We start from the raw sequence: 18667 nt of genomic DNA, 5'->3' as shown, positions 1-18667 counted from the left end.
GCCTGTGGCCCTCACCTCTCCGTGTTGTAAGGGTCAGTGTATCTCAGGTAGTACCAAGCCGAATCCACAAATGTATCCATGGTATCGACTTCTCGCCGTGCCGCTGCCTTGCACCTGAGCAAGAGAGAAGCAGAAAAGTTGTACTTAGATAAGTGACAAGCTTGGGAAAAAAAACCAACCCAACTGTGTATAGAGTGGTCATGAAGACATTTAGATCGAAAAGTGGTCTGAACAGTCTGAAAAGTCACAAGTTCAGAAAAAGTCCAATCACAGCAACAGGGCGGACTCTCCTTCCCTCTCCCTCCCAAACCAAATAAAATACAAATGAAAAGAAGCCTGAACAATTATCACAGAATGGTTTGGGTTGGAAGGGACCTTAAAGCTCACCCAGTTCTAACCCCCTGCCACAGGCAGGGACACCTTCCACTAGAGCAGGTTGCTCCAAGCCCCTGTGTCCAACCTGGCCTTGAACACTGCCAGGGATGGGGCAGCCACAGCTTCTCTGGGCACCCTGTGCCAGCACCTCAGCACCCTCATAGGCAAGAGCTTCTGCCGAAGATTTCATCTCAATCTCCCCTCTGTCAGTTTAAAGCCATTCCCCCTTGTCCTGTCACTACATGTCCTTGTCAAAAGTGCTTGTGAGAAGGTACAGCAATAACTCCTCTACAACAGCTACCTGCACATCACTGTCCTATTCCAGAACACTTACGAAACGTAAGTAGAGCACAATCAACTGTACACTATCCAGAAAGATATTTCTTAGACTTGCATCCAGATGGAAGGCAGGCTTTAATATTAAAAAGCAGCAGCATTGCATTGTACTGCTGATGAAAAACTTCTCTGCGATGAAAACTACCAGTTCTTTCTGCAGAATCTGTATGCAAACTCCAGTGTACACAGTATCTAAGCAGCCCTCAAGATTAGACAACTGATCGCTCTCCTAATTTAGGCTGTTTTATTTCTTAAACAGCTGGACTACAAACAATAAAGATTACAGCATTCATGAGATGCGTATACTTACTATCTCCTTCAATCTGAATTACATGCTGTCATCTGTACAGTGAATGTGACTCTTCATGATAAAGAAACATATAGCAGAAGCAGCACTTTATTGTTGGACTATGGCTAAGAAAATGAACATGATGCTATTTCTTTAACAAAAGGAAGCTTTATATGAACTCTGCTGGTAAAAGATAATGAAAATTATTGTAGTAAATGAAATTAGAAATACTGTTAAGAAATAGGCAGGGGAGAAAATAATTCTGTTTTCCCTGTTTTCTTAAAAACGGCGAGCTTTGCTTCAGCTTGTTTATGAAGAAATAGCAGTGGGTGTCTGTCATAAAAAGGACCCTACGCTGGGTCAGACTAAAGATCATTCTGGAGTGGCATCCTGTCTCAAGAGTGGTGAGCACAAGACAGGCAGGTACAAAGCGATCTCTCCCAGTCTGCATTCCATGCAGCACTGGCTTACCTTGGGCAGGAACAGTTCACCCATTCTGGAGCTGTTTCTAAAGGCGAGGCTCCCTTTCCTGTGAAAGTGGTGACATTGGGCAACACCACAGGTAAGTCTTCATAAGGTACAGGGACAGTGCCACATGTCTGGCAGTGAATGATAGGAATAGGTGTTCCCCAGTACCGCTGTCGAGATATTAACCAGTCTCTTAATTTGTCACTCGTTAGGTCTCCACCTATTCTTTTCTTTTTGGCCTGCTGGGTAATAGCTTTTAGAGCCTCTTGCCGAGTCATGCCTGTGATCTGATGAAAAACACAGAGAAGCAGTGTCAGTGAACATGCAAGAACAGACAAAAAAAAGTCACAAATGCAATTTCTGAGAGTCAAACTTTATAAGCCTCATATAATTTCCCCCTTCCAACTACAGTCTCTATCCAAGAGACTATTCACATACCAGCAACTCGTTTAAACTCTTTTGCTCAGAAGATAATGTTCTTGATGGTCTGAACAGAAGCAGTCCGAGAGACTTGTAGACCCCTTCAGCCCCTATTGGCAGATATTTGCATTTACTGCTGATACTTGTAATCAACTGATACGTGCTGAAACTTCCAGAGTATCACTAACAAAGGCTGGAGACCGAGGAAATGCAAATGGTAAAACAGCCTCCTTCCTCCTGTTTTCATTTTAAGTTTTTCTATTCTTGCTTTCACATACATCTTAACTCCTTAGACCCTACCTGTCATATGAGAGAATATGAACTTCATGTGTGCTACCAAATGCATTTTTTCAAGAGCAATAACACCATACATATCTTGTTTAAAGATAAGATTTATGTCACTTCAGGCAGATCTGTTAGCATAAAGGCTTATACCACATTTCAGTGAATGCATGGAAACAGGGCTAAAATGTTAATATTTAACTTTAAAATCTATTGCGATGATGAAATAAGAATCAACCTTTAACATGGATTTAATTACTCAGTTTCCATTATAAAACTCAGACTGATACTGTACATTCCTCTCTTGTACAAAAGGAAAAAACTCATTTTATTGCTACAGAAGAGCCAACATATTTCATCATTAAATTATTCCTAGAAATTTGGTAGCACAACTCTGGCTTGATTCTTAAGCAAACAAACAAATAAATCCTTTTAATCATATAAAGTATTTGGCACTCTTGAGAAAACAGATTCCGTTTGCATTGTTATTGTAAGTTGGAAAGAACTCCATACTTGTATACCCACCTCTGCAGAATTAATGACTTTCTCCAAACCATTTGGCAATGTCTCAATGACTTCAGTAAAAGAAATGCCCAGATTCTTAGCGACTGCAGCATCTTCTGCACTAGTACTAGGAATTCCTAGGAGGGGAGAAAAAATAAATCACTGCTGGGATTGACTAATATGGATTCAATCATCAGTTTGATGATAAAACATTTTATTTCAATGACACTCTCTTTATAACGACTTATGTTTGCCCAAGAGACTTTAAAAATCTAAGAACAATAAAAATGTTTTCATGTTCTTTGAACAATGAAATTAAAGCAATAATTACAAACACATTTTCTCAGTTTCTCTGTAATCCAAATGTTCATCAATGTCCTACCTCAGAAAAGGCTGAAAATTTGATGGTTCCAAAAAAGACTAAAAATAAGCTACAAAATCTGGAGAAATACTAAAATTTTCAATACAGTTGTATTACATAAACATTATAGATTTAAATAATACAAATTTGAATTCTATTTGCTACTACAAGAAACATACCAGCTGAAACAGTCCTGTCGTTTCAACAGGAAATTGAATTTCTTAGTTTATTAATATGTACCACAACAGTCTCTAACATTACTATCCCTTTAACTTATTATGAAAGACATGATTTGTTTATAAACTCAGGAAAACAATTCAAATACAGTTAATTTTCTATTCTGAATGTAACTATTGAGAGCACTTCTTACAGCTGTCCAAGTCAGTTATATAAAGACAGTCCTTAAGGGCCTCAATGCTATCCTTCCCTTTGCATCTTATTTTTTGGGACTGTCATATATAGTTCTACTTCAGAGGACTATCTTTTAGGGTGAGTTAAGAAATTTCTTAACTTTATTATCATGTGTAATCTAAAATAACATTGAGATACTAACAGATTTGTTATTTTTCCATAGAGATACAACTTTCTGCATAGTTTTTCCTTTTAGGGAAATACTTTGAACCGTCTCCCACAATTCTGTCATCTTTAAAAGGCAAAGAAAGTTATTCCAACAAGTTAATGCCAACATTAAGTCAGTGAAAACTACAGAGAAAACCTCTCAAAATATTACTGAGCCCATTAGAATTATTAATACACAAACGACTTCATTCAAAACCAGTTTAGCAATCATCTTTGTTCAGGCAATGAAATGCCTGCTATACATTAACTCTGTCGATATATGGAAGTTTGGAAGCAGATAACTAAGGAAAATCAAGCAAAACTCCCCTGTGAAACTCCTTAACTATAATCGAAATGGCTCTGGTCATTTCAAGGCCCTATTACAGAATAATGTGTGTATCTGTCTTCATTTGTCAGAGAGCCCCGCAGCCTGCAATAGGTGGCTTCACAATTTGCTCTACGAATGTGCAGAAGCAGGTCCCACTTTTTGGTCTTCATTTGAAAAGATGATGCTATTCATGTACATTTGCAAAGCTCAACAGCTGGCAGCCAGAACTTCCTGAGAAGAGCTGGGCTGTTTCCAACAGACATAAGGCCAAGGTATGTGCCAGTGGGCAAGCTGGAAGCTTTTAACGAAAAATAAGGTTAGGTATCTCAATCATTTGGCTTCTTGTACATGAGGAAACATTCTGGTTCTCAAAACCAGATTCATTTCTAAAGCGTAAGATGTAGGCACGTTATAAGTAAGGTATACAGCCCAAGTGGATAATTTCCATCAGTGTTGTGAGGGTCATCCATGATATTTTTGAACAGCCAGCTGGTTTTATTCAGTCTAGTTGTTGTGCAGGAACAACCGGTGTTGGCACTGGTTAGAAAAGAAAGTCGCAGCTCCAGGGCAGGAAAGCAGTATCAACAGGGAGGCAACAGAAGGGAGTTGAGGGACAAGTGACGTAGTGGAAAAGGGGAAAATAAGAGAACTATTTCTGATTAGGACTGCTACAGAACATTGCCTATGAGACCATAGAAAAATCCAAGAGCAGTCAAAAAGCTCAGTGGGTGCAGATTGAAATGGGCACCGTTTTTAGACGTTAGTACAATTTTAGTTAGAAGGACAGTCACATCATCTAACCCTATGTACTCAGCAGCCCAAGTTGAGGGGCTAGGCGCCCCATGCAGGTAAGGAGTAAGGCAGGCTGCTTCACAGCTCAGCTTTGAGAACAGAAGCCCACTTCAGGCGATTCATGGTATCTTCTAGCAACACCCTTCCTCCTCTGTTTATGGATCCTCAATCCTAAATTAGGCACCTTCTTCCTTTAGAAATAAAAGATCCAAGAGAACTATCCACGACTACCTGAACAGAATTATTATTCTGAATTATTTTACTGACCTCAACACAGATGTTATCAAATAAAAGTCAAACTTGGAAGTTTTGTACATTTACTGTCCGAAAAACAGCTCTATGACGATACACAGAATTTGTGTAAGCATAAGACACAAATTGAGCTAAAAGTCTGGGTTGTTCACAAAATCCTTATGTGAAAAAACAATGCTATTCTATTTTGATTAAGGATAGCGAGAGACAGCCAAATGCATGCGCACTGTAGGTAATCAATCTTCTTAAGATATGCAGATCCTCAATTTTAGCTCATTAAATGTACTAATTTTATAATATTTCCATTAAAATTTATCATCCTGTAAATCTCTTCCCCCCCCGGCAGATTCCACATAACTATTTTTCTCTTCCTTCTTCATTAATGAAGAACAGGAATGAAGAACAGAGTTCCAAAGTCCAGAAGAGAGCTGCCGTGTCCAAAGATTTACAGTATCCTGTGCTCCAACATAGCAACTGAAAACTACACTATTCCACTTACAGATTAATTGTCACATACCTATTTTAGTATCAAGATAATTCTCAAAATTGGGTTTTGCTGAGATGACTACAGGAATCTCTTGATGGGTGAGCAAATTCACAGCTGTCACTGAAGTGAGTGAGTCTGAAAACAAATTGAATGATCATGGTAAATAAAATATGACAGATGATATGCTAAGAACATGACTTACTATTAGAGCTCAGCTTATCTTAAATATGCATGAAATTTAAATAACTTTTTTGTTTCAAAAACAAAGAAAATGAAAAGCCTAATTACATTTTTAAAAAACTTATAACAAACCCCTGAATAAAACAGATAAGATCTGGATTATAATATAAAAATTGAGTCCTTGACCCAAATGCAGACCTGCTGCAAAATTGTATGAATTTGCTCTAGTAAGCCCTGAGTTATATACTAAAATACATTACTACAAAATTATGCAAAAATAAATCCAGTTATTCAGATGAAACTGAAGGGAAGCACCTATCTTCTTACAGAAGAACTACAAAGCATGAGAAATATTGACCAGTGTAAAAAAACCCAACTAAATAACCTATTGATTTCCAAACAGAATATTCATATTAAAGATGGGAATATGTCCACAAGGAAGAGGAGAGACAAGAGGAGAGAACCAAGGGTGAGAACTGGGGTAAACGGGAACCAATTTACAATGAGTAGCTTGGGTGGCTCAGCAAGAAGAAAATCAAATCTGAATACTCCAAGTTTTGAGGATTCAACCCCCAGATTTTGATTTGTTTCTGACTTTTTCAGTGCCTTTAAGTTGATGATAATGAAAATAATCAACATACAGACTGCTAAGAGCTTCTTTTCACCTATCTTCATAGCTGAGCTGAGGAATGTCTTAGGCTTGTATTGCAATGCATAAAATCTGCTCGAAATATACTAACAGCATTGTAGAGAATAGGGCTACTGTATCCCATCACTCAACATAAATGATTATTTATTTCTGATTACTACTTTTCAAATTTCAGGTGTCTGATAGCCATATTGTAATTCCATATTTCTCACGTTCAAATCACTGCACAGAGCTTCTCCCCTTTGCTTAAAAAAGTACAAAAGGAATCATTTCACTCTTTTAAAAGCCTCCTGAACAGGAAGCTGAGTGGGCAGGACAGTCTGCTTTTAAAAATAACTTCTGTCTTCCACCCAGCAGTAATTCTGATGTTATGCTGGAACCCAAAATAACTCCAGTTTATGAAGGCACTCTTCCTTCTGCTCATTTGCTCACATCATTATTATAATGGCTGTAAAGAGATGATATTACAGTTACAAATGTAAAAGAATGTATGCATAGAATTATAATGAGATAAACATTTGGCCCTTATGCTGTTCATTATCTCAGACACCTCATGCTGTCAAAGCTAGACTCACCAGATTCTAAATTAACATACATTTTTCTAGGCTGAAAATATGAATGTTTGAAAACTGGTTGCTCACCTCTATATAATAATAGCCTAAAACAGAGAGCTGCACACTAAGAGTAAAGGCATTAGAACTTCAAGTTACTCTGCCATGCAACAGCATTTTTTTTTCTCTCCTAGAAAACATGAAGACAGGCTGAGAAAGCTGGGGCTGTTCAGCCTGGAGAAGAGAAGCGGCGTGGAGACCTCAGAGCAGCTTCCAGTGTCTGAAGGGGGCTACAAGGATGCTGGAGAGGGGCTCTTCATCAGGGCCTGTAGTGATAGGACAAGGGCCGATGGGTTCAAACTGAAACAGGGCAAGTTCAGGTTAGATCTAAGGAAGAAGTTCTTCCCTGTGAGGGTGCTGAGGCGCTGGCACAGGGTGCCCAGAGAAGCTGTGAATGCTCCATCCCTGGCAGTGTTCAAGGCCACGTTGGATGGACTCTTGGGTTTAGAGCAAGGTGTCCCTGCCCACGGAAGGGGGGTTGGAACTGGATGATCTTAAGATCTTTTCCAACCCAAACCATTCTATGATTCTATGAAAACATATCCTCCTAATTATTTAAATGAGAACACACTGAAGAAGTGGAATTACAAGCCTATCCCGTTGAAAAGAAAAAAATTATAATAAATCACATTAAAATTTTAATGTTACTGGTGAATTTTTGTCCAAAATCTTGGTTAATGTGAAAATACGGTCTATTCAAGCCCATCCAAAATTTCTTTTTTACTAAGAAATTTACAAAATTTCTTTTTTACTTAATATCCATGGATATCCCTTCATATGTACCATGGCTGAAATGCAAATCTGAAAGTCCATGTAGAAATTCTTCTCCTTGTGTTCTCTTCTTTGGAAAGTACCACTCTGTGCCTCTGAAATGCTCAAGAAATAGTAAGAAAAATCCTCCAAATTCAATTGAAGAAATCATAAGTGTATTTACAAGTAGAAGGAGCACACAATAGCAGAGTTACTAGAATTGTGCCTCTTTTTCAAGGACTTATGACTGTCATTATTCTGAATACGAATTTCTTAATTTAGCTCAACCAAATGGAGAAGTTTATTGTTAATAGACACAAAAAAGCCTTTCCAAGTGTTTCCATGCAAAAACAGTATAAAAAAATTATACCTCTGTCCTTACTAAAAACAAGTTTTGCAATTGTCTGGTTTGGCTTAAAGCACAAGATCCAACAAAGATACAGGCACATGTATAGATATGTGTTTCTGTGGTTAGTGCTTTGATTTGGCTGAACTGTAAGAACTGCAAATTTGTCCCGTTATTCCTTAATAAGAACTCTTCAAGTTCTGCTCGACTCTGAGACAAAGGCTCTTCGTACTCAACACATTCAGGCTCCATTCCTTTCTGCTAGCAAGCAAACTTTTTTAAGGTTATAGAAATGAAGCACTCAAAAATAAAGTAGGTTTTGTGCAACCATCACAATTTCCCACAAGATTCCTGCTTCACTGTTGTTGACATCAGATATAAAGAAATCAAATGGCATGTATAGAGACATCAAACACAGAGAATGAAATGTCATCTTTACCAGTGAGGAAAAGAAATAATTATTGGGCACCAGCTTCAAGTGGAGAGACAAAATATTCAGTATACATTGTATTTACTCTTGCAATTTTCAGGTTTTCCAAACAACAAAAAAATAGGAATGCTAAATACAGGCAGAATTGGTGGTAGGAGCTTTCAGGAAACCAATTAAAGAATTACCACTTATGTGTATCCTCTGCACAAGTCATGACCTGCTGCAGGGATACTTTGAATTTACTCCATTAAAGTCTTCTATTAACCAAGGAGCTGCACAGCAGAGTATTATTTTGCTGTCTATCAGTGATCCACTTTGCTATGTATTAGTGATCTATTGCCCTCTTTATATTCCCTACGACAGGAAGAGATCATGCTTGGTGCAAGAGTTGGTTCTGCTGTCTTTGTGCAAATGAATAACCACCATATGGCTGTGAGATTTTTCAGTGTGCTGACACAGAGTTTGACTATTCACTTCTGGTACAAGAGGAAACAAGGATCTGTTCCATTGCTTTTACATGCTATGAAGTGTTAGAGCCATTATAAAAGGAAGAATTCTAACATAGCTGCTCTTACCACATCTGTAGCCAGGACAGGCTGATGTGATCCAGTCTGACATATACAAAGAATCAAAAGACCTGTTCCTTCTCAACAGGAACAACTCCTGCTCAGACTGACACACATTGTCTGAAGATCATTCTCTGAAATTGCTGTTCTACAACAAAATGCAGTATGAGAAAAATATCACCTTTCCCTGGGATGAGCTCCTTCTGCAAGACTTCCTTGAGACTGCTATTCCCATGCAGCAGCCTGTGAGTTGGTAAGATATATAAATGAGAAGCTCCATAAATAGCTTCAGGTGTATAGGTGTAAGCTGCTAGCTTCTCTCCTGTTACTTTGCCATTCACCTGAAAAAGAGCAGAAAATTTCCCATTGGAAGTGCAGTGGTTTTAGATTCCACTTCCTTTTTATGCAACTAACAAATCTACATCACTCTACAGAAAGAGACAGTTCTCAGCATCAAAGCCAGATGCATTCCCACTATAGGGAGTTTCCAGGATCAAACCTTGACAAAATTTACTTTTAGACCTTCAGAAAGTTCCTTTGCAGTCTTGCCTCAATTTATCCAAATATATCTGTATTTTTTCTTTCTAAAATCATATGTAATATTACATTGTGCTACTGAGCTAGATCCAATCTTTAGTTAAGTAACCTGAAATCCTTCTAATCACTTTTAATATGCATGCCTTGTTTCCAAGAAACAGAAATTATATGCTACCTCTGAAATCTAAAGAGAATTTCAGATGTTCTCAGCTAGCAGTCCTTCCACTACACTTCTCTGATGAAGTCAATGCTGCGACTTATATACAAGAATAAAATAATAAAAGGTGGCACAACATTAAAACTAACTGGACATAAAATAAAAGCAATAAACTTACAAGACTGCTTGAGAATTACCTCCTGGCACTATCAACAGGCTTCATATTTTAGGTCAATTACCCGTGAAACGTATCGTGGTCTTACAAAGAGATTTTTCCACAACACATGTTAATACACCGTTTTAGAAACAACTGTTAGAACAACCTAAATACAAAAATGCACCCAGCAGTGTGCAATTCAGAGGTATTAAGAAAGTTTAAGCTGTCTCAATTTGAAGTTCCCAAAAATTCAGTATTTTAAAATAAGGAGTTACTTCTAAAATGTCAGAGCAGAGTAAATAAGCACAATAAAGCTTTGAAGCACAAGGGCTGAAATTCCATCAGGGTCTCTGAAAATCTCTTCTGTCACTATCATGTTCAAGAAGTCTTTTGCATCTCTTGAGAAAAATGGGAAAATCTGAAGTCCTTCTGTAGATAATTATAACTTTCTCAAGGTTTCTTTTTCCTTCCTCTCCTTTTTTTCTACCTTGACTTCTTTGTAGGTCCATCACTGCCTAACTGACTGGTTTTCATTATTTTAATTATGTAGTAATTGAAATAATTATGTAGTAAATGAAATAATAGACAAATTATGTAGTAAATGAAATAAAGGACAAACATAAGTAAAGTGGCTTGCCTAAGGTCACCCTGGGTCTGGCACAGAAGGTGCTGTGCAGAGGGTGAAAGCCCAACTAGAACCCAGCTGATTTGTGCAATGCCATTTGATACTGCTTTTGGCACTGCTCCCCTAAACGTCCTGGCTTTTTATTATTAGTTGGCATAAATACACACAGCCAATTTGCATCTGATGTTGCACTTGAACACAAACCCTTCCCAAAGGAGGATAGCAGGGAGTATATCTTCAACTCACAACCAGTGTTCTTCAGGAATCTGTGCTGGTCTGGGCGTGAACATAGATCAATCTCTTCTAGTATGTTTCAAGCTTTTTAGATCTGAAAATCCACTTCCATCACACATTTCAGGGGCTCTGATTAGCCCAACCAAGACAGCACCATTGAAATTTCTGACTTACCTTTAGCAAAAAGTCAAGAGAGCATCCAACACAGTCACCTATCCAATTTGCTTGCATTTCTTTTATACCATACCACTCAGGGAGGTCGGACAAAGCATCAAACATAGCCTTATGCAATAAAAGAAAGAAATAGGACATTCAGCTTCTGTAAGCATACAAATTAAGACTGTGGGTTTAATTGTAACAAACACCAAAATGATACGGTCCTGGAAAAAACACAGGATGAGGTGTTTGTATACTGCTGCTGATGCAAATTTGGACATATGTTGTCTCCAACAAGGACTCTCTTGTTATCAGAAGAGGCCTTCCTTTTGAATGGAATAAAACTTCAACACAGAGAAAAACCCTTAGATGAAAACAAACACAGAAAATACTCCTAATGGGTGTAAATTGTGGGAAGTATAAGTGACCTAATGAGCTGAAGAAGCCTACAGATACATAAGAGATATGCTTGCAGCTATGAAGCCTACATTTGGCTTAGTTGCTCTAGACAACAGCCTGGAGATGGCAGTCAGGCAAAAGACATTTATATATCCTAAACTTTTTGAGCTCTGACTTAAAATGGAAAAATAGAGTTTCCAGCTGCCTATGTATTTTTTGTATTTCATATTGATATTTTGCCAAGTACAACAGGCTGTAAAATTGAGTGGGATCTTTAGATGGTATCATCCTATCAAAAAGAAAAATGACAAAACACCCAAATCGTAATAATAAGGATTCATTTCAAATCCAAAATGCAATAATAATTATTATAAGCAACCAGCAACAAAGCTGGTGAAGGGTTCAGAGAACTTTTCTGTATGGCAATGGTAAATTAGAGTGGCGGAATTTTGTAGGCCCTGTCACTTTCCCCCGTATGTAAATTAAACATACATACACTAACTTATTGCTGTGCAAAAAAGGGAGATGATTTAAGGCAAAACTTGAGGTTTCAAAGTTGCTTCTACTTTATTTTGTTAAAAAAAAAAAAAAAGAAAAAAGATAATTTTCCACTTATTTGGATGATTCTTGAAAAGTAAAATATGAAAAAATATTGCATAAAATTAATTTAGCAAGAACAGGGACTCCGCAAAGACTAACCTTACAGATTCTGATTTGAGGACTCTGTCAACTACATAAAATGCACAGAACATCAATTTACACACAGAAAATACTAATATTTGCAGATGGATTTTTCCAATGAATCTGCCTACAGATTCAGCTGGGTAACCATAGCAACTAAATGTTTTAGCTTAAACATCTTAAATGCGCAGACAACAATTTGAATAACAATGCCATCAGTTCAGGCATTATACTTTTATCAAGGAAATCTGTCAAGAGGAAAATGACAATTAAAATGTTCTTTAAAAATCCATAAAAGCTGCTAGACCATTTCAGATGTACTTCACACTTTAGACAGTGGGCCATGATTACTTTCTTATCTCACATAACCAAAATGCTTTCTGCTAAGCGTTTAAAGCATGGCCAATATTTTTGCCCTTTGAAATGAATTCATTGCCAATGGTAAAGTGCAATGTGAGCCAACACTGCTTGCTTTGTTTGCATTTTGTATTTCAGGAGCTGGTGCAGTAACAATAAAGAAATCAAAGCAAATCCACAGAAGATTATCTCTCTGGATACAACAGAAATCTAAAGAATAGTGTGTGTAGGAATGAAACACTGACTCCTGTAACACATGAGATGACTTCACAGCCCATTACTGATCATGAAATTCCTTGTTATTACTTGACTAGTAGTTTAAGCATTGCAGATGAAGATTCCCCTTACTAGTATTTCTTTTTATTCAGGTTGTGAGATACAGGAGAAAACATTAAATGATAAATGGGTGAAAGAGAGGAACACAGATGATTAGAAATGTCATCAATGTGCAGTATAAATAGGTTAAATAGTTACAACAAAATAATTTGTGGATGCTCCAAGAAGAAAGTAAGGTGGATGCCTACACATTCAGCCATTATTGCCAGCTGGTGATCTGCATGAAGAATGAAGGGTTAGCAAATTCATTAAGTGTACTTTAAGTACTTTCAACATCTGAGCCCAGCTTGGATAAAAACACTCTCTACTACTGCAGCATCCTGAACCTTCAGGTGCCTGAAAATAACTGCAGAAAAGGTACTATACACACATTCATGGTAAGCCCTAAACAACTGAGGAAAAAGAGAAGCAAGATCCATAAAGAACCAACTTATTGTACTCATTTATCATCAAAAGCACAAATATGTGAAGTCTCTGAACAGCAAAGACTTTCAAGAAAAGTTGTACTGGTGAACAGAACAGGCAGCACAGTCAGAAACCATGCATCTCAAGTACCTTCACTGTGTATGAAGAATCAAAGCATCAGGCAAGATTTATAAAGTTTTTAGCTTTATTATGACTGGACCTAGAGTGAGACCTGGATTTCTTCTCCCTAGATGATGGTGGAAATTTGGTCACTTGAATCTGAGGCTCAGGAAAAGGATCAAAGATGAATTTTTAATATTTTCTTGGGAATAACTTTCTCAATCTGTACTTGGAAGTCCCAATACACAGAACACTCAGATGGAATAAAAACTCCACCCAGATAAAACAGGAAGTTGATACTTTCATCTCAGAGAGCATAAATGCCAAAATTTTGCTGAAGAATTCCTAGGTGTGGAAGCTACACTGTTCCATCACAATCAAAAGTTGAGCTCATAACAAAAAACAGTGTTTAAACAACACGGAAACATTTTTAAATTACAGAAAATCAAATAGACTATTAAATAAAGTAAAGCAGACGGTCCAGTGAATCTTCACTGCTTATGCCATGCCTGTAAGCCCAACAGTGACTAAGTGAACAAGTTTCTAGTTCAAAGATTGCACAGCTAGACACTCAAAATATGCAGAAGAGCACTTGATGGTACATATGGGATGACAATGTGTGAATGCAGAATTAATTCATCAACCTGTAATTTATGCTTTTTGCTTTCTTCGAAACTTACTCCTATACCAATTACTTAAGACTTCAGGGATAATTTCTATATACATGCATATGATTATTTACCTATATATTATACAAACATGTACATATACTGAAGACCACGTTCAGCTTGATGAATACCTTTGGATGAAAAGTCACCTCTTTTAAGTGGTACTATAACGTCCCCAAACTGTATTGTCATACCTTTGCATAAGCTGTAGTTTTGATGAACCACTGCTTGAGGTATTTCTGTTCCACTTTTGCTCCTGAACGCCATGAGCAACCATTGTCATCCACCTGTTCATTAGCTAGAACAGTCTGATCCACTGGATCCCAATTCACCAAGGCCTAAAAAATGTTGCAGTAAGAAATAATATTTTCAGCAGCTATTTCAAACTTCTCAGATACCAAAAGAATTATCCAGAAACAGTCCTTGGGCCACTGAATTTTCTACATTTTTCATAACATCCATTTAAACTTTTTATACTTCACCTACCTTTTATCTGTGACCTACCAATAACATCACACCAGATTTCATAAAAGCTTCTGAAAATTCATTGGGAAATTACAAGCAATCAATATATTCCATTATTACAGATCTGTTTTCTAGTATTTCAGGAAACATGGCTTCTTCCGCAATGATACAACACTTTATGAAATTGGCTCTAAAGTACTGATCTTTTCATTTATAATCTTACGAAAAAAACCCCACACCAAGTTAAAATATCACAACTAAAGAGAGAGAAATCAGATAATATTAAGTAGTAATAAAATGCCAGTTGCTTAGAGAACTATTAGCATAAGCTCATATTAAAATGGCTATGACTTAAAGTTGAGAACCTCCTCCCTGTTTCTATTTTTATGATATTGGATCAAATTTATGATTGAAATTTTAGAAGGTAACTGATTTAAATGAGTATAATTATTTAGCACAACATATTCTCATGATTCATAACTGGAAGATTTATCTACATAAGTCACTCGAAACATAAAGCAAATACATATTTAAGAAATCCATAGCTGAAAGGTCTTGTCTGTGAATTTTTGAAGTTGCACTTTGTTCCTCCCATCTCTCAGTCTTTTGACTAATATCCAGAACTTGACTATGACATTAAATCCTTAGTTCCTACTTGTACCTCACACAAGCAACTTCTTGACAATGACAGCCTCTGAAAGTATGGCCCTAGGAAGCTGCTAAATGCCATCTACACAAGGACAGCATCATGCAAAAGGGTATAGAGCACACTGATTATTTGATCTACTACACCAACGTAAACCATATGCTTTCAAGATAGCACTCATCTTCTCTAATTTCAGTAGCTATATGTATTTACAGCATAAATATCTCTCTACAGGTTTGGTGTCTATGGTTCCGCTACAGTCTACAGCTACCTAATCAAAATAATAGAGTCTAGGCAGCTATTAATCTCAACATCAGTGAGACACCCACATCTGGCCAGGTCAATAACCTCTACACTAGATTGACTGGCTCAGTATTGTAGGAAGAAGACACAGGATTTTGCTATGGTGAATAAAGATGCCCTCTGTGGATGCTGCAGCACCCAGACATTGTTAGTTCTCAGTAACTGCAGCACCCAGACACATTGAGCCTGTGTCTCCCTGCCAGACACATATACTCCTGGAACAGAGTGTTAACTAGGATAATGCTCTACATGCATTATTCTTATTGCCTGTAAGTAAGGCTATGACTTATCTCCTTGTACCCAAAATGAAGTTGTAATACAGGAGACTTCAAGCTGTGCAAAAGTACCACCTAAGATACATCGCAGATATGCTGACAAGCTGGGATAAATATATGCTTTAAGTATATATGACTGTTTGAAGAGACCCAGGATTATGGGCTATCCCTGCCATCTGTTTCCTCCCAAAAAGCATCTGGTTCACATCCACGAGAGATTACATCCCCCGCAGGTTGACAAACATTGATGTAAGTCCTCAAACTGATCCTTCACTTTAAGAGAGACTTGACTAGCACCCAAACACCTCAAGGATCCCACAATACTTGAAGCCTGCTTAAAAACTTGTATATCATCACTGCTTCTAATGAAGCAGCAAGCCTTGTGCTTTCCAGATTCACTTGGGATCACTCGTCATGCAAACAACTTTACAGATACAAAATAAGGCTGTTATGGCAAACCTAAGGGGTTAATTTTCTATTACAAACACAAAAAATAATTGCAGAGAAAAAAAAAAAATCCAACATGTTAGGACATACCAAATATTGAATCTTTTTGCTGGTTGCCATTTAAGATCTCTGAATACACCCTGCCTACGAAAATAGAAGTAGATTGGTAACACCCTTCTATTCCAAATGCTACCTTTCATCATCAGCTTCTTTTGCTGGGTTCAGAGAATAATTAGAGTACACCCCTGATTATATCCTACCAGGTTTCCTGGTTTGTATGGAATACAAATGAAATATCAAGGCATATTTAAGAAACTTTAGTTTGATTTTAAGTTAGAAACATTCACTAAATTCCAGCTTTGTTTAGGCACAGCTGTTCAGGTGTTTTGGAACTGCATTGCCTTGGCTATGCAGAGAGATCTTTGGAATGCTCATTTACCATCTTTGTTTCACCTCCTCCTTTCGAAGTTAACAACCCTTCCCTTTTCAGATAGCTTGATATATGTTACTTACAAATATTATAAGGTAAGTAATTTCTTAATGTACTGCTAACAAATAAACAGCTGTGATGGTCTTTAACTTCTAATACTTCCATAATATTTTAGAGATCACAAATAGGCTCCAGGAATTGGATAGTTACGCACATAATCTCCAGTTATCCTATCCAATCCTATCAATTTTGAGACTGTATCACAGTAATGTTATACAGTGAAATAATCTCACTGCTGAACAGACTGCTAATGATCACATTATCCTATATGCTTTCATGAGAGGGAAGTTAAGATCTAGTAAAATCTGTACTAAAGCCATAAAATAAACTAACAGAGCTATATTTCGATCCTGCACTTCAATATAAATCACCAACAATATTTCTGATTTGACTTGCTACAACACCCATTCATGTTAGTTACATATAAAATTTAGTTACATATATAATTTAGCTATATATAAAATTCATCCTATTTTGCAGAGATTTAAAACCAAGAGAGGACAATCCACTTAATGAATGTGAATGGATGATCCAGAAGCGAGCCAGTGACATAAGTGATTTGAATTAGTGCACCTGCAAAGTATGGTCAAAGTTTGTACCTACCTCTTTTTGATACACTATCCCAGCTTCAAAAAGCTTAAGAAAGAGATACTGCGTCCATTTGTAGTACTCTGGTAAGCAAGTGGTCACTTCCTGTAGAAATGAAGTAAAATAAAAATTCCTGAGTCTATTCTTACTGTTTTCTTAGAGCATTTTAACTTAAACAATTAACTCAGGAGTGTATAACCTGCGCCACAGAGAAAACATAAACATTTGTTTGTGTATGTATTTAGGTATAGCAAGTATTTGTGTAATGTTTATAACGAGTGATATTCACCTGTACACAAAATCAGAGAACATGGGTTTTGTGGGGGTTTGAGGCACAAAGAAAAGTTTCCCTGTTAACATGGAATCTAAAACCCCAGTAAAATCAGTGTGGACAGAGGTATAAAAACAGAAGATGAATAGAAATAATCACAGCTGCCTCACCCAAAAAAATAGCAGAACTGTCTGGATGGTTGGACTAGATGACCTTTGAAGGTCCCTTCCAACCCAAACTATTCTGTGATTCTAAAACTAGAAAGAAGTCACCTTGGCCAGGTTGCCTTTCCTCTGTTGCTCAGCAATGAAAAGCAGGAACAGAGCCTGTCAACTGCTGAGAGGCAGCTGGGAGCAGGCTGCAGAGAGCAAGCAGACCAGAGGAGCCTACAGCTGAAGCAGTACATGCAGGAGAACAGCAGGAACAGCTCTGAAGAACCTAGGCTCCTGACAGAGCGCGTAGAGCAGCCAGGGTGGAGTATGGGGTAAGATTCTAAACTTCTGAGTTGAAAGACTTGCGAAGGATATAGAATCAACCAGGTTAGGAAAGACCTTTAAGATCATCCTTTAAGTCCAACCATTCCCCAGCACTGCCAAGGCCACCACTAACCCATGGCACTGAGGGCCTCATCCACACGGGGTGTGAACACTTGCAGGGATGGTGACTCCAGCACTGCCCTGGGCAGCCTGTTCCAATGCCCGAGCACCCTCTGGGGAAGAAATCTAATAGAGATCTAAGGTAGGCGAATGAGTTCCCTCCAGCGTGTATTTGCTAAGTACTATGCTCTAACATAATGAAGGAGAACATTTAGGCAACACCAATGAAATGAAATTAAAAACAAACTCCCATTTTGCATAATATTAGACTAACCCATATAAAACGTGGTTTTCTTTCATTTTTCAGCCTGCACTACTGGATTTGTTTGCATGGTCACAGTATTTTGTAAGCCACTGATTTAGTGCCACACAAGTATAGAATAATAATAAAAACACTCCTTACCTCAAGGAGTTCACTTTTAAGACAAGTACCTGCAAAGATGCTTGAGTTAGCCCAGAAGCAGCATAGCTGAGGCAGTAAGATGCTCTGCCCAGCCCAATTACCCTTGCAGGGAAGAGACTTTATCAGCCTGGAAAATTCACTTTGCTGCAGCTTAGCCATTCTGCTTCCAAAGGTAATTCTTTCATGGCTAGCTCAAACATCTGTGCATTTGGAGATCACATAATACAGATATATTTCAGGCATCCTACAGTTTTTGCAATGAATAAAATATCTATTTCTAATGGTTACCATTCAGGTCACTCTTATACCAGCTAATAAGGCAGGCTTTCCAGGTAGAATAAAACTTAACTCATAGCTAACTTCCCAA

At 37.6% G+C, this 18667-nt stretch overlaps 1 protein-coding gene across 3 annotated transcripts in view; it reads right to left on the bottom strand.

Moving 5' to 3' along the window:
- Positions 1–18667, bottom strand: part of LARS2 (leucyl-tRNA synthetase 2, mitochondrial) — a 61029-nt gene that overhangs the window by 31750 nt on the left and 10612 nt on the right. For 2 of the 3 annotated variants that reach the window (XM_030511937.1, XM_030511945.1), the window contains exons 6-13: positions 17046–17135; positions 14011–14154; positions 10869–10976; positions 9166–9325; positions 5483–5587; positions 2696–2811; positions 1472–1755; positions 16–114 (exon numbers count right to left, since the gene is read on the bottom strand). In XM_030511937.1, the coding sequence (XP_030367797.1) occupies positions 16–114; positions 1472–1755; positions 2696–2811; positions 5483–5587; positions 9166–9325; positions 10869–10976; positions 14011–14154; positions 17046–17135 (1106 nt within the window). Of the gene's footprint in view, positions 1–15; positions 115–1471; positions 1756–2695; positions 2812–5482; positions 5588–9165; positions 9326–10868; positions 10977–14010; positions 14155–17045; positions 17136–18300; positions 18501–18667 lie in introns of all 3 variants that reach the window. The other variant, XM_030511954.1, reaches the window with a different exon arrangement.

Source organism: Strigops habroptila, chromosome 1 (genome assembly GCF_004027225.2).
Source record: "Strigops habroptila isolate Jane chromosome 1, bStrHab1.2.pri, whole genome shotgun sequence".
Classification (NCBI taxonomy): Eukaryota; Metazoa; Chordata; class Aves; order Psittaciformes; family Psittacidae; genus Strigops; species Strigops habroptila.
This window is presented reverse-complemented; position numbering and strand designations above follow the sequence as displayed.